General features: G+C 41.1%; 1 protein-coding gene across 10 annotated transcripts in view; it reads left to right on the forward strand.

Moving 5' to 3' along the window:
• Positions 1 to 17,189, forward strand: part of LOC138749865 (protein FAM81A-like) — a 61,769-nt gene that overhangs the window by 29,022 nt on the left and 15,558 nt on the right. For 8 of the 10 annotated variants that reach the window (XM_069911823.1, XM_069911821.1, XM_069911827.1 and 5 more), the window contains one exon: positions 6,052 to 6,196. In XM_069911823.1, coding sequence (XP_069767924.1) covers positions 6,052 to 6,196 — 145 coding nt within the window. The remainder of the gene's footprint in view (positions 1 to 6,051; positions 6,197 to 17,189) is intronic. The other 2 variants (XM_069911825.1, XM_069911831.1) reach the window with 1 other exon arrangement.

Below are 17,189 nucleotides of genomic sequence, written 5' to 3' on the forward strand. Positions count from 1 at the left end.
ACATCCGATATAGGTAAGTCTATCCACGGTCAGGTTGGGACCACTCGCAAATTGGAGGAACAGCACTCCATTTTTTTCTCTTGGCAGTGTCCAACAAGATGGCATCAACCTCAACCTCCACTTCTCCCCTTGTTTTCTCAATAAATGACTCCCTTTCTTTCCCTTATCAGTCCGGCCCCATTCTCCTCCCTGTTACCCTACCTGCTCTCTACTTGGCCGTCATCCACACCTTCCCTTCCCTGGCTACCCACCCCCTTTCCTATCAGAGTGCATCTTCCTCAGCCCTCTGCCTTTTCCTCCTACCTTACTCATTGTCCCCTCCCACCTGTCTACACCTGCCAGCCTGTGCCCCTCACCCACCCTTTTCTTTGAGCTTTTGCCCTTTGGCTATTCCTAATAAAGAGTTTCGACCCAAAACATTGACTGTTACCTTCCATGGACGCTGCCTGACCTGCTGAGTTCCTCCAGCATTTTGTGAGCTGCTCCAATTTTCCAGCATCCCCCACTTATAAGAGAAATTTGATCCTGCTCTTTTAGCTTAGAACTTGAAGATATAGTTCAGGGGTGTCAAACTCAAATTCACAGAGGGCCAAAATTAAAAACTTGGACGAAGTCGTGGGCCAAACTAAATATTTATTGAAAATTTTGAACAACATCTGCATGTTTTCTCTTCTTTCAACATATGTGATGTTAAACTTTTTCTTATTAAAATAAATGTTTAATAATAGTTTTGGTTAAACTCTTTCCAGAAGAAGCATTAACAAATGAGAAATAAAATTTGCTGTAAAACCAGACTTCTTTTCATCTCCACCTTCTGGAGCTTTTGCTTCTCGTTCAGATCCTTACAGCTGTCCTGGTGTTTCATTTCATAGTGTCGTCGTATGTTATATTCTTTAACTACAGACACGCTGGCTCCACACACAAGACAAACAGGTTTGTCTTTTAAAATGATGAACATATAGTCTGCCTCCCACCTGTCTTGAAAGGTCCTGTTTTCTGTCTTTTGTTTGGCCATTTTTCGTAAGGGGTTTATTACATGTGAGTTGGGCGACAGGTCGCAGGTGCTAATGAAAGTAAAGAGAGGAGGTGGGGGCGATTAGCGGGCTGACAGGCTGGCGCCAACGCATTTGCAAAGCATTCTGGGATTTGTAGTATTAGTTGTGCATGCGCTATACTGGCGCGGCGGCCAGCAGGCCAGCTCTAATACATATTTGATATGATCCTGTGGGCCAAATATAATTATATCATGGGCCAAATTTGGGCCGCGGGCCTGAGTTTGACATGTGTGATTTAGTTGAAATCTCCTGAGCTGCATCTGGAAGCAAGGAATTGAATCTGTTGCTGGGAAGAATAATCAAAATAGGACCTATGTAGTGAAGGGGAGGACATTGAGGAATTTTGGCATTTTATTTCCTTGAACTGCATGAATTAAATTAATAAATTTACAGACATAATCCGCTGTTCGTCTTTTCTTAATAAATCCAGTTTGATCGTGTTTTACTATTTTTGGTACACAATCAGCCAATCTGTTTGCTAATAATTTCACTATTATCTTATAATCTGAATTAAGTTGAGATATTGGTCTATATGACGCTGGTGTTGGTCGATCCTTCCCTGTCTTTGGTATTACTGTAATTATTGCTGTCTTACATGAATCTGGCATGTTTTGTGTTTCTTCTATCTAGTTCATTACTTCCAGGAGAGGAGGAATTAATAACTCTTTAAATGTTTTATAAATTCTATTAGAAATCCATCCTCTCCAGGCGTTTTAATGTTCGGCAGCTTTTTTAATATATCCTGTACTTCCTCTATTTCAAATGGTTTTATCAGTTTGTTTTGCTCCTCTTCTTGCAATTTCGGCAGTTCCATTTTAGCTAAAATCTCTTCTATTTTGTCTTCTTTCCCCTCGTTCTCAGTTTGGTATAATTGTTCATAAAATTCCTTAAAGTTCTCATTAATCTCCATTGGATTATATGTAATTTGTTTGTCCTTTTTCCTTGATGCCAATACAGTTCTTTTTAGCTTGTTCTGTTTTAAGTTGCCAGGCTAATATTTTATGTTTTTTCTCCTAGCTCATAATACTTTTGCTTTATTTTCATTATGTTCTTTTCCACCTTATACGTTTATAATGTTTCGTATTTTATTTTTTTTGTCCACCAATTCTCTTCTTTTTGTTGTATCTTCCCTTGTTGCTAGTTCCTTTTCTGTACTTACTATCTCCCTTTTCAACTGTTCTATTTCCCGATTGTAGTCCTTTTTCATCTTAGTTACATAACTTATTATCTGCCCTCTAATGAAGGCTTTCATTGCATCCCATAATATAAATTTGTCTTTCACTGGTTCTGTATTTATTTCAAAGAAGATTTTAATTTGGCGTTCAATAAATTCTCGACATTCCTGTCTTTTAAGTAGCATGGAGTTTAATCCCCATCTATATGTTCTTGGTGGGATGTCCTCCAGTTCTATTGCTAATAACAGGGGTGAGTGATCAGATAGCAATCTAGCTTTATATTCAGTCTTCCTAACTAACTCTCCCTTGAATATGGGCTGACAACAAAAACATATCAATCCTTGAGTATGTTTTATGCCTATTTGAATAATATGAGTATTCCTTCTCCCTTGGGTGCTGCCTCCTCCATATATACATAAGTTTCATTTCCTGCATTGATTTAACCATAAATTTGGCCACTTTATTCTTTTTGCTAGTATTTTGTCCAGTTTTATCCAACTTTGGGTCCAAATTAAGGTTAAAATCCCCTCAATATATTCCCCTGCGTATCTACAATCGTCAAAAAAATATCTTGCATAAACTTTTGATCCTCTTCATTAGGTGCATATATATTGATCAAATTCCAGAATTCTGAATATATCTGTCACTTTATCATTACATACCTCCCTGCTGGATCTATTATTTCCTCCTCTATTTTGATTGGTACATTTTTATTGATTAATATAGCTACACCTCTGGCATTTGAATTATATGATGCTGCCGCTACCCAGTCTCTCCTTAATTTATTATGTTCCACTTCAGTTAGATGCATTTCCTGCACAAATGCTATGTATATTTTTTCTTTTTCAGGAAATTTAATAGCCTTTTTCGTTTAATTTGATTACGTATTACATTAATATTTATAGTCATATAGTTCAACATGGCCATCTCATATTCTGTTTACACCTCATTTCCATTTAATCACCACCACCTTCCCCCTTTTCCCCATTTTCATCTCTCAATTTTCCCTTTTTGAACTCAATGTGTGACAACACTTCTAAAACATAAAATACTCCAACAACTCTCACATCTGAAATTCCCTTAACCCCAAATGTCCCCCCTCTCTGAGTTGCCCCTTGTCCCTTGCCGGGCAACCACAACTCCCCTCTCCATTTGGATTACAAACCCACTTGCAAGCATCAACTGATTTCACAGTGACTGTTATTCTCTCCTGCCCAACCCCATCTAGAAAAGACTTTTATCTTCACATATAACAAAGCTCACCCTCTTTTTTTTCCCCCTTACTTCATTTCTTCCCTTTTCTTTCCCTTCTTTAGTTATTACTTATACGTTATTTTTGCATCTTTATATGTAGTTTGTCGTCGTTCTTCATTCTTGTTACATCTCTTCATCTCTCCTTTTGTCCTGCAGGCGTTCTGCAAATTCTCGTGCTTTCTCCAGATCCGAGAACAGTCTGTTTTTCTCCCCTGGGATAAATATTTTAAGCACAGCTGGATATCTTAGCATAAATTTATAGCCTTTTTTCCATAGGATTGATTTTGCTGTGTTAAACTCCTTCCTCTTCTTTAGGAGTTCAAAACTTAAGTCTGGGTAAAATAATATTTTTTGACCCTTGTATTCCAATGGTTTTTTTGTCTTCTCTAATTTTATTCCTTGCCCTCTACAGTATATTTTCTCTTGTCGTGTATCTCAGAAATTTTATTAAAACAGATCTTGGTTTTTGTTGTGTCCGTGGTTTCGGGGCTAGTGTTCTGTGTGCCATTTCTATTTCCATTCCTTCTTGTATTTCTGGCATTCCCAGGACCTTTGGGATCCATTTTTTTATAAATCCTTTCATATTTGTGCCTTCTTCATCTTCCTTTAGGCCCACTATCTTTATGTTGTTTCGCCTACTATAGTTTTTCATTATATCCATCTTCTGAGCTAACAACCCTTGTGACTCTTTAACTTTTTTGTCACTTTCTTCCAAATTTCTTCTTAGGTCATCATTCACTTCCATTTCTACAGCCATTTCTCGTTCTTCCACATTTTCTAATCTTTTCCCTATTTCTGTCATGACCAGCTCTATTCTACTCACTCTTTCTTCTGTACTTTTCATTTTTCTTTTCATTTCACTAAATTCTAATGTCAACCATTCTTTTAATGCTCTCATTTGTTCTTGAAATTTTTTGAAATCTATACACTGTCCATCTATTTTACCTTCTATTCCTCTGTGCAGAGCTAGGTCTTCTTCTTCCTCTTCTTCTGTGTCTGCACCTGTGTTTGTGTCTTCTACTTCTCTTCCTTGTATCTGTGATCTGTGTCTCTTCTGACTTTCTTGTTGAGCTGCTTGCCTCACTTTGCTGGGGTTTTTTTTTGCATGGCTTCTTGCTGTTGGTCCTCATCTTCTGGGCTAGTTATTTGTTGGGCCTCCTGTTGTTCTTCTTCTTTCCTATCACTCCTTTTCCTGTCATTTTCCTCTTCTTCCAGCTGAGAGTCCTGCTGTCGGGCATCTCTCAGTTGGTCGCGCTGTGTAAGTTCACTCCACAGCTAAGCCCCCCTCCCGTCGGTGTTTTCTTTTTCCTTAGTGTGCGCATTGCACATTTCTGTTTGGCTCAGAGAGCCATTTTTGCAGTTCAGCGGTCGGGGGGTCGCGACTCTGCAGGGTCGTCACCAACCTCGGAGAACAGGCTCTTTTCTCCACGACGGCTCCCTGTTCTTCATGCAGGTAAAGCCTTCTCCTTTCTCTTCCAGTGTCTTTTCTCCTTTTTTTCCTGTTGTTTTTACTTTTTCCTTCTTGGGTGCCATTTTCTTTCTTTTCTCTACAACTTTATCTTTTATTTGTTGTGTTTTGTGTTTCTTGAACTCTGTGTTTTCTTCACTTTATTTCTTCTTTTCTGGAGAGGGCTGGTATTCTTCTACTGGCCACTACTCCATCACGTGACTCCTCGGCATTGAGGAATGCTGAGGAACAGAGAGATCTTGGGATTACGGTTCATTGTTCTTTGAAAGTGGATTCTCATGTAGATAGGGTGGTGAAGAAGGCTTTTGGTATGCTGGCCTTTATAAATCATAGCATAGAATATAGGAGCTGGGAGGTGATGTTGAAACTGGTCATGGCATTGGTGAGACCAAGTTTGGAATATTGTGTGCAGTTCTGGTCTCCAAATTATAGGAAGGATATCAGTAAGGTAGAGAGGGTGCAGAGAAGATTTACTAAAATGTTGCCTAGATTGGAGTATCTAGAATAAGGAAAAAGATTGAGTAGACTGGGTCTTTATTCATTGGAGTGTAGAAGGTTGAGGGTGGGGGGGGAAATCTGATAGAGGTATATAAAATTATGAGGGGAATAGATAGAGTAGATGTGAATAGGCTCTTCCCCTTGAGGGTAGGTGAGATTGGAACGAGGGCTCATGAGTTAAGGGTTAGGGGGCAAAACTTTAGAAGTAATGTAAGAAGAATTCTTCACTCAGAGAGCAGTGGCTGAGTGGAATGACCTTTTGGAAGAGATGGTTGCAGCTGGGTCAATTTTGTCATTGAAGAGGAGGTTGGATGAGTACATGGATGTAAGGTGGTTGGAGGGTTATGGGCAGGGAGCAGGTAGGTGGAACTAGTGGAGTTTCACTTAAATCAATGTGGACCAGAGAGGCTGATATGGCCTGTTTCTGTACTGTAATTGTTATATGGTTATATGAAACAACGGGAACTGCTGAGGCTTCCCTATCGCTTATATTCTGCTGTCAGAAAGTTAACGTGACATGATTTCATCTGTAAATATCTGATTTTATTATCAACCAGGTGACAATGGTGATTTGTGATTCAGTCACTGATTCTTCCCTTAGGTGTGACTCAAGCATTGCCAAACTGTCGGCTCACTTGGTGAGAATCGATGAAGCGATTCAATCCCTCAGCAATGAACGTCAAAGAGCGAAGCTGACCTTGGAAGGAAAGATAAAGGATGTTGAAGGGCAGGTTAAACAAGATATTGTACATACTATTCAATGAAAGTAAATGATTAGATGTAAGTTTTCTCCACTGCATCGCATATGCAGGATCTTATCCTTACACTTCTTACAAAAATTCTGATCTTTTCTGCTTTTTTCTTGCATTTCTTCTGCAGGTGTTTGGGTTTTGTGATTGTGTGTCAGAGGTGAAGGTTTGGTTCCTCTTTCAGAAGCTTGAGAACATGTTTTTGTATTTACTGTCTCTTAACTGAATTAAGTAGACTATTGTAGTGGCCTATCTGACGATGCTACCTTACGCAAGTGGCAATAAATGACATTGGAGTCAGTAGAGTCAGGAATCAGTCCCTTTATTGTGCTTAACCACAGCTTTTATAGTTCCCTCTGCATGTTTCACGCTGAGCCTTCTGGGATGCGGTAGTGACGTCGCTTTCCAGCCTCAGGTGTCGGGCGCCATAAAAAGCGTGGGCTCTTATTTGCATGCTTTTCGTAATTGCTGATGCCTGACCTGCAGCTGGAGGACTGGAACGTTGTTGGAGGCTATGCACTCTGGTAATGCGCTTGCTTAACTGTTGTGGCTGTACACCAACCCCCCAAGAATCGTGGCTGCCAGACGCAGGTCTGTGCTGGTAATTCAGCCTGGGGCATCCTCTGGGACATTTCAGAGGAGACGTGATTGGTCTTGAAAGGTGCCAGTTTCAGTTGTTCAATTGTGAACATACACTCTTGGCCCACTACATCCAATGTAAATACTACACCTTCTTGCCTGATCACCCTAAAGGGGCCCTCATATGGGCATTGAAATATTGAGCATTTCTGACCTTTCCTAACCATCACGAATTCCGCACGCAGTCAGTAGGTCATGCGGCACCTGATGTTTGGAACTCCCGTGAAAAACCATGGGATAGGGTGGTTTTGCCCTATTCCTATCTCTCACAAGACGTAAAATATCCAAGTCAGCTGTCCGATTGATCTCACTATCGAAATGTATGTCACCTGGAATTGTGGAGTTCCATAGATCATCTCAGTAGACGAAACTGGCAATCCTTCCTTTGGTGTCGTACGTATTCCCAATAATTCGTCCATCCAGTTCGGCCCCTGCAGCCTTGCCTTAAGTGCCGATTTTAAATGCCTACGGAACCGTTCCACAAGTCCATGTGATTGAGGATGATAGGCGGTTGTGTGGTGTAATTTACTTCTACAGAAGTTTGAAATCTGTGTCCACAGGAGGGAAGTAAACTGTGTACCTCTATCTGAAGTGATGTGACTAGGTACACCAAATCGTACAACCCAATTAAAAATAAAGGTCCGTGCACACGTCTCCATGTCTGCTGCCTGCATAGGGATTGCCTCCAGCCAACAACTAAATCGGTCAATAACAGTAAATAAATATCTCATCCCTTGACAGACCAGCAAAGGTCCAATTACATCCATGTGGACGTGCTGAAATTTTGCATCCACCGTGAAGAATCTTTCAGGCACTACATGCATGTGTCTGTGAATTTTAGCCTTATGGCACTGAAGGCAAATCTTGGCCCACAGGGTGACATCTCTCCTTAGACCGTGCCACACATAACGATTTGACACTAGTTTAACGGAAGATCTAATGGAAGGATGCGAAAGATTATGTATATCATCGAAGATCTTCCTGCGCCAGCTAACCGGTAGAATGGGTCTAGGGTGTCCTGTGGAAATGTCGTAAAGGAGTGTGGGACCACTTGCCTCAGTAGAGATTTCCTCAACCTGGAGACTCGTAATGGCGTTTTTGTAGGCTTGTACCTCCTCGTCCCACTGCTGGTCTTCCGCCAACTGTGCCGTGTCGATTACACCCTGGATTGCAGAGACAGTTGGTCTCGATTTGGCATCCTGGATTGGAAAAACCAGCCACGTACCGAATGTCAGTCGTGAACTCAGAGATGAATGACAATTGGTGTTGCTGCCTCACAGATCATGGGTCAGATATTATACTCCTGGTCTGCATGAGAAGAGGTTTATGATCAGAAAAGGCCATAATTACTCGACCCTCCAGCATGTATCTGAAATGGCGCACCACCAAATACAACGACAGTAATTCTCAGTCAAATGTGCTATATCTCATCTCTGTAGGTCGAAGATGTCTGCTATAAAACATAAGTGGCCCCCATTGACCTTTTACGTGTTGTTGCAACACTGCACCAATTACGTGGTTGGATGCGTCCGTAGTGAGCAAGAGGGGCGCTTCGTGATCTGGGTGGGCAAGACTTGCCGCAGATGCCAAAGAATCCTTGGTTTTTTTCTAAAGCCATGTCTGCCTCCTCATCCCAATGCAATATATTTGATCTTTTTCTATTTAATAGGTCAAACAGTGGGCGCATCATGGCTGCCGCTCCTCTAATAAAATGATGGTAAAAGGTAACCATTCCTATAAATCATTGCAAATCCTTCTGAGTAAGAGGCCAGGGAAACTTGCGTATGGCATTCACTTTGTCCGGCAACTGTATAGTTCCAGTACGAGAAATCGTGTGGCCAAGATAATCAATTGCAGCTGTACCGAATTGGCATTTTGCGGGGTTGACTGAAAGGCCAAAATCCTGTAATCTAGCGAACAGGAGATGGAGGTGTTGTTTATGTGATTCCTCATTGGTGCTCGCTATGAGGATGTCATCCAAATATACGAAGGTTCCTTCTAAGTCCCTAGTGACAACGTCCTTCAATCTTTGAAACATCTGGGCCGCGTTCTTCAGACCAAACAGCATTCTGATAAATTCAAAGAGACCAAAGGGGCTTATAATAGCCATCTTTGGAACATCCACAGGATGAACTGGAATCTGATAGTATCCCCTCACTAAATCTACTTTGGAAAATATAGTAGCATTAGCCAACCATGTTGAGAAATCTTGAATATGAGGGATTGGATAGTGGTCGGGGATGGTTATATCGTTCAACCGCCTGTAGTCCCCACATGGCCGCCAACCACCGCAGTTTTTAGGCACCATGTGAAGGGGTGAAGCCCATGGACCTTTGGACCTGCATACCACCCCTAATTCCTGTATTACTGCAAACTCTGCTCTTGCAATTGAAAGCTTGTCTTTTGGAAGCCTACGAGCTCTAGCATAAGCAGGTGGACCAGTTGTATCACTGCAATGACACAATGTAATGTATATCAATACTCCAGGCCGCGGCTTATTGTCCTGAAAATTAGTCGTCAACAGTCCCGGGAACTCTTTAAGTATCGAGGTGTATGCATTCTGCTGAATCACATGAACTCTTACCAGTTGGAAAGAACGACGCATTCTCTTAAGGGGCAAACATTGGAAATTAGCTGTGCTTATCAGACGGTATTTATGTATATCCACCAGCAGACCATGCTCTCTCAAAAAATCCTCCCCCATCAGGGGAAAACCTACTGAGGCCACCATGCATTTCCAGTAGAATATCGCTGAACCCGTATGTATCGTGACCTTCCTCATTCCGAAAGTAGGAATCGTGGTATCATTAACTGCCGAAAGCAGTAGAGTATGTGCACCTTGTGCCAACTCAAACTGTGAACTCAGCTCCCGTATCTATCAAGTAATCCACCCCCAAAATTATGTCATGTAAATAAAGTAGACCTTGATCTGTGCCAACCGCCACTAACGGCGGTTGGCAGGTCCGTTTTCCAGACGTGGTGGTGGACCTGGGTAAGTGCAAGGACTCTTACATCTATAGGCAGAGCGACCCCATCGGCGATGATAAAAACGGTATCTGGAACTTTTGTTTCCTTGATCAGGACGTGATCGCCGCACATGCCGGTGGCCTTGGTGTTTTGGGCGGCTCGGACAACTCAGCCGCACAGATGGGCTGCACCTGCAATCTGTTAGCCTGTGGAAGGCCATAAAGTCGGTTGACTTCTCTTGCTACCAAATGCGGTTCTGCAAAACTCATGTGCGCCTCTCCCGCCGCCACATGCACTGGTAATTTCGATAAAAACAGTGCCTCGAAAAGAAAGCAATCTGTATGGCCTGTGGCTAGTGATACACCAGCTCTTGCATTAACTGGGATGGGCTACGGTCCCCCAGTTCTTGCGTATTCAAAATTCTTATAGCCCGTTCTTGGCGAGAAAGCTCAAATGTTTTCAACAGAAAGTCCCGGAATTTAGTGTACTGCTGGTCCACCGGCAGGATATTGATGAATGAACTCACCCTTGCTGTGGTCGTGCCAATATCTTGTGTCCTCAGATGTAATGTTCCAAAGCACAACTTGCACTTTGGCCAACTGCAGCCAGTTACGTGGCTGATCCGAACTGCTACTGGATTAACCATCACCGGTGCTGCTGCCAGCGAGGCTGCGTCGACCTCCACCTTTGAAGTCGTCAGTTGCTCATCCATGTCAGTGAGGTGGGACTCAGTGTAGCTGAAGCCCGTCGGGGTTACCAAAATATGTAGTTGCCTATCTGACGACACTACCTTAGTAAATGGCAATAAATGACATTGGAGTCAGTAGAGTCAGGAATCAGTCCCTTTAATGTGCTTAACCACAGCTTTTATAGTTCCCTCTGCACATTTCACGCTGAGCCTTCTGGGATGTCACTTTCCAGCCTCGGGTGTTGGGTGCCGTAAAAAGCGCAGGCTCTTATTCGCACACTTTTCCTAATTGCTGGTGCCTGACCTGCACCTGGAGGATTGGGAGGCTATGCGCTTTGGTAATGCGCTTGCTTAACTGTTGTGGCTGTGCGCGATTCTGTTGTACATGTGGGGCTCTCGCTACACCATTGCAGTTCTTTATTTTACAAAGTACTTGTTCAGCTGCAACAAGTAAGAAATTTGGTGCATATGTACATTGCACAATGTATACGACAATAAGCAAAACACCAAAGTCTGGTTGCAGTGAAAAACACGATGCTGGAGAAACTCAGCAGGTCAAATAGTGGACTTTATGTAGCAAAGATACTCAACCAACATTTTGGGCATGAGTCATTCAACAAGGCACCTTGATGAAGGGCTCCAGCCCGGAATGTTGGTTATATATCTTTATCTTAGCTATATAAAGTTTGACCTGCCTTGTATATGACAACTGATGCAAGATGAATTTCACAAAGACTGAATGTTGCCAAAACTGAAGGCTTTTATTTGCAAGAGATGGACGGCATCCCTGTGTTGGTCGCTCACACTGACCCGGACTCGAACTGGAGGCAGACTTGTGGCAAGACAGCCTTTATGGGGAAGAAAAGGGAGGAGTCACAAGCCAGCCAATGAGAGCAGGGTCAACCAGGAAAGGTCATACAATTTACATATAATGAATATGTACAATAGTGGTTTCACCACAACAATAAACTCATTATATTATCAAAAGTTGAGAGTGGAAATCTGAGGGTGTAGGAGAGAGTGGTGCACTCTTTGAGGCCTTAACTATAGGATGAGGTATTTCGTAAAGATCCCATCTGCTTTTATGCAATGTCGTAAAAGACTTCGAAGTTCCAGTTTGAAGATGAGTGGACATTAATGGTCAAACTTCTTACAGACAGCGCGGGATTTGAACCCCGGTCCAGATCGCTGACCTGTAACAGCGTTGTGCCGTGCTAATCTCTTCATTTACCTGTTGAGGTGTGATATTTTTATGGCACCCACCTCTAATATATGTTAATGAATTCAGAGCCTAAAGTTTGATACAGACAGTTCAAGCACTAAATCTGGAGTTTGGGACTCAGTAGATTCAATTCCCGATTGAAGGATTCCTGTCTTCGTGCTTTAACTATAATTGTCCAAGAATTGCTTTCTATCAATATCGAAGCTGTAATGTAAAACCTATTTCCTCCAGTGTTTAAACAGATTGCATTCAATGCCATCATTGTGGAAATTGGACTCCAAATACTTGAACATTTTGGCAACGTATCCAAGAAGGGAGGCGACTAAACCACAGAACCAACATCCCAAAATCACACCCAATATCTGTCACTTATACCAATTAAAACCTGTTTATACACTCCCTTTCTTGAAGAATTCATCAAACATGGTTGGCATTCAAAGCTGAGCATGAAAGCAGATCAGCTGATGTTAGGAACATTCAATAACATATTAAAAAATGGTTGCATATTAAAAATAAGATTTGAATGGAAAGCTCCCTCAGAAGACAGTGTGATATTATCCAGATAATATAATGTAACTTTATTAATGTTAGTTAATATACCAATGTAGTGGGAACATTATTGGGCCTACTTTAGATTTTAAATTAGGTTTGATCCAATTCCATGTCATGTCTCCTTCTCGGGCTTCCCATAGGCGGGAGAGTCTTTCATTTCTTTGAACAAGAGGAAAATCAAAACTAAAGCTGAAATTCCTGGATATATTCAGTCAATCAGGCAAAATTGACAAGGTGAACAGATCAATTATCCTTGAAGCCAAAAACAAAAGGGAAGATGCCAGAAATCTGAAACAAAGACAGAAAATGGTGGCAAGAGGAAAATAATGTTGATGCCGCAGGTCGACAACCTTTCTTCAGAGCTGTCAAAAATTAGATAAACAGACAAGAGGGATGGGAGGGAGAGGACAAAGGAATTCCGAGAATAAAGTGGAGAACAAGAGGTAACATACCTGGGCATCAACCGAGACTTGCCATTGGCGACAAGTCTGTCTGGAGGAGATGTTAACAAAGAAGGCCACGAAAACTACTGGTTTCTGTTTCCAGCGATGATGCTTGACTTTTCCCAACTTTTTTTCGTTTTTTTTTGGATTCCGAGTCCAATAGTCTTCAATAGTCAACAGACTAAGTTGTCCGATCACAGAGTTTTACCTGTATCAGAACCACAATCACAGTAATGCGCCATTACTTTTGTGTGAAGCAGGTTAAACCAGTATTTCTGCCCTTGGGTTAATTCCCCTCATTTTTATGTGGTTAAAGCATCTTTCATGTTTTTTAAAAATTTTAATAAAGCGTTGCATGGCTTGAATATTTCTCCTGCCTGCACCAATTACCCTGTCGGCTGTGTCTTTCACACACCCGGTTTACTGCACTGCAGTCAGGTTTTGTTTTTGATGGTTAATGAATACAAAGAGAATATGTGCAATATGTTTATTGACTCAGTGATGTGCAGAAATGCTTCAACTAGTGATCTAAATAGCAACCAGGTAATATAGAAATGATAAGTACCAGAACTGCACAGTATACCAATGCCCATATCCACCCAAAAACAATTGCCAATCACTAGTCCGCAATGGTCACCCGCAGCTTCTGGTTGTAAGTCATTTTAACCCCTACCCCTCTCCATACGAACCTATCAGGGTGAGGCCAAATGCAAACTGGAGGAAGAGCACATCCTCTGCTTGGGAAGTGCATGAAGAATTTCAGAAAATCTGCCCCCACTTCGTTCCTCTTTCTCTCCTGATCTACCCAGGTCCTTTTGCATTCCTTTCTTTCCAACTCCCTGTCCAATGACACAAGGAAAAAGGTATCGGTGCCACAAGACTCACACCACCAGGTTCAGCAACATCACCCTGAACACACCATTGTACTCCTAACACCTTTCAACAGGAAGATCATCATGATCCAAATAAGGGACTCATTTAACGTCTCTTAGTTGTGCACTTTATTGATTTTTTTGTATTCCCTCTGTATTGCACAGTCAGTTTGTTTACATTCATTATCTGTTTACAGTTCCTTATTTGAGCGCGTGCTGGGTGGTGTGCATCCTTGATGACAGCTGCTGTTCTCCGATGGCAACGTTCTCTGTCGATGTTCTCGATGGGGGGAGGATTTTGCCTGTGATGTCCTGGGCTGTGTCCATTACCTTTTGGAGGGCTTTACACTCAGGGGTATTGGTGTCCTCATACCAGACCATGATGCAGCCGGTCAGTGCACTTTCCACCCGACCTTGGGTAGAAATTTGCCAGGGTTTCTTGTGTCGTACCAAACCTCCACAAACTCCTGAGGAAGAAGAGGCGCTGATGTGCTTTCTTTTTTAAATATTTTTTTTCCATAAATATACATAGAAAAACTCTCCAATATTAAATATATGTGTATATATATATATATATATATATATATATATATATATAAAACCTTTTCTTTACAAAAAACAAACAAAACAACCCCTCTCCCCCACTCCCTTTCACAGTATAGATCCACACACCATTAATGTTGATCATCAAAAATTCTATATGGGCAAGTCACTTGCATTTATACTGTAGCAGCATCTATTATTGTCCTTTTCAATATTGTATTTATAATTACAACTGGGACCCTACATGATTCAAGACTCAACTTATTTTCATAGTAATAAAACAGTGAAATTTCTTTTAGCCTGCTGCAAGGCAGACAGATTCACTATCGGCAGGAATTGCCTAAGCGACTTAGTCTTCCAGTCAGAATTAAAGTCAAAGAGAGAGAAGCAAAAAAAGAGTCCCCCAACAAACAAGTCCCCCTATATGATCCAAATATGGCTGCCACATCTTAATAAATACATCATATTTGTTCTTTACGGTCCATCGCGCTGTATGTAGAGGGGAGTCGGTTTACCAAGTAGTCGCAATACATTTCTCAGCCACAGCTAAGGCTATTTTAACAAATGTAATTTGGAATTTAGTTAGTTTATTGCTTATTTCAATGTTGTTGCCCAAAGGGTAAAGCTCCAGGTCGCCCGTGAAGGCCATCTCTGTTAATATTTCAGTAATATCCTGCCAGAAAGGTCTCACCTTCACACACAACCTTGTAGCATGTAAGAACGCTCCGATTTTGATCCCACACCTAAAGCACATCTCCAATATTTCCAAATTTGATTTATGTAATTTCTGTGGTATGAGATATAATTGGTGTAGAAAATTAGATTGCACTAATCCGTATCTTGCATTTATAATTGACATCATGCTATCCAAACACCAATCAGACCAGTATCTTTCCATTATTGCACCACCTAGATCCAACTTCCATCTCTGTAAACCTGCATTCACACTTTCATTCTGGAGAGCATAGTACATCTTAGTTATAAATTTAGGTGTGTTCCCCAGTCAAATCATTCATTCCATTTTACTAATTTCAGGTGGGGCCAGACCTGGCCCCCAGCTTTCTCTTAGGAATGATCTTAGCTGAAGCTAATGAAAGAAAGCCCCATTAGCTACTCTAAATTTATTTCTTAATTGTTCAAAACACACAAGGGAGCCTTCCATATAACAATAATCAACATATCTTATTCCTTTGCATTACCATGAATTCATGAATTTTGTTCCCCAGATTCATCGGCAGTAGCACATTTTTACACAATGGGTTCTGAATGATATACTTGCTTTTTTTCCCCAATACATCCATTTATTTCTTGCCCTATTCTAATCATATGTATTAATATAGGGTTGTCCATCTTTTTTGTTATTAACTTAACATTCCAGATTTCTTCTTCTATTGAATTCAGTCCCATTCGGAACAAAGAAGGGGGAACTGCCTTCTTCAAAGAAGAATAATAAAAATCTTGCTTGTGGTGGTAAATAGTGTTTCGTAAAGTCCGGAAGTCTAAGTCCTCCCAATTTATGATCAATCCTATACTAGCTTTTCCAATGAAATTCTCGGCATTTTGTAATTCCATAGGAATTGCCTTATGTAATTATTCAATCATTTAAAGAATTATTTTTGGGTAGTGTAATAGGTAATGATTGAAAAAGATACTGTAAGCTTGGCATCACCATTTTAATACAATTTACTCTTCCCACTTGAGTCATCGGTAGATCTATCCATTTCTGTAAATCTTTCTCTATTTTTTTCTATAAGAGGAGTGTAATTAAATTTATATAAGTTCTATAAATTATTATCTGTCATTATTCCTAAATATTTGATTCCATCTATCTTCCATTTAAATCTACTGCCTTTTGGATATCTTTCATAATGAAAAGTTTTCAATGGCATTACCTCACTCTTGTCCAAATTCATTTTATAACCTGAAATATGTCAAAGATTCAGCTGGGTCAGACATATAATATTGCATTATCAGCAAATAAACTGATTTTATGTTCTTCCTGTCCAACTTTGAAGCCCTTAATATCCGGATCTCTCCTTATAATCTCCGCCAGTGGTTCAATAACTAGGATAAAAAGTGCCAGAGACAGAGGACACCCTTGTCTACTCGATCTACTCAAGGGAAAAAAAAAAACGGTGCCATCTGATTGTTGGGTATAATTTTGCCTTGTGGTTTATGATAAAATGTTCTTATCCAGTTTATAAATGTTTTGCCTATACCAAATTTTACCAACGTTTTAAATAAGAAAGACCATTCTAATCGATCAAAAGGTTTTTCAGCATCTAGGGAGATAGTTATACTTGGATTCAACTCTGATTTTGCCATTTGAATTATATTAAATAGTCTATTTAGACTATTTGAAGCATGCCGTCCTTGGACAAATCCCACCTGGTCTGTATGATAGTGTCGTTTTTGCAGCTTTTCCCCTTGTTACTGTTCTCACTGATTTATCCAGTATTAGATCTAGACAGAAATTGAAGACTCCTCCAACCAGTATATTTTGTTTCCCCCCCGCTGTTTTTAGTCCTGGAGAAATGGTTGCTTTACGATGCAGAATGATTGGTGTAGTGGTTAGTGCTATGATTTTTACAGCGCCAGCCATCGGGACTGGATCTGGGTTTGAATCCCGCGCTGTCTGTATGTTCTCCCCGTGTCTGCGTGGGATTTCTCTGGGGGCTATGGTTTCCTCCCACTCTTCAAAACGTACCGGGGGTGAAGGTTAATGGGGTGGAAATTGGGTGGCGTGGTCTTGTAGGATCGAATAGGTCAGCTACAGTGCTGTATGTCTAAATTTATTTAAAACAATTAAATGCTGGAAAGCAATGGGAGGGGAAGATGCCTCTGGTGCTCTCATGAAGTTTCCAAAATGATGAAAGATGACGATAATTTGAATGTGGGTTGGAAGATGAGGTTGGAACCAATAACGGTAACTGGGTAGGAGCTTAGCAAATGAGACCATAAGCTCAGGAAATTGAACAGTCGCCGCCAACTACGGCCCGAGGAAACCATGAGCGAGGAAGAAGATGCAACAGAAACAGCAGGTGGCCGATGACAATAAAGACAG

The sequence above is a fragment of the Narcine bancroftii genome, chromosome 14 (assembly GCF_036971445.1).
Source record: "Narcine bancroftii isolate sNarBan1 chromosome 14, sNarBan1.hap1, whole genome shotgun sequence".
NCBI classification, from domain to species: domain Eukaryota; kingdom Metazoa; phylum Chordata; class Chondrichthyes; order Torpediniformes; family Narcinidae; genus Narcine; species Narcine bancroftii.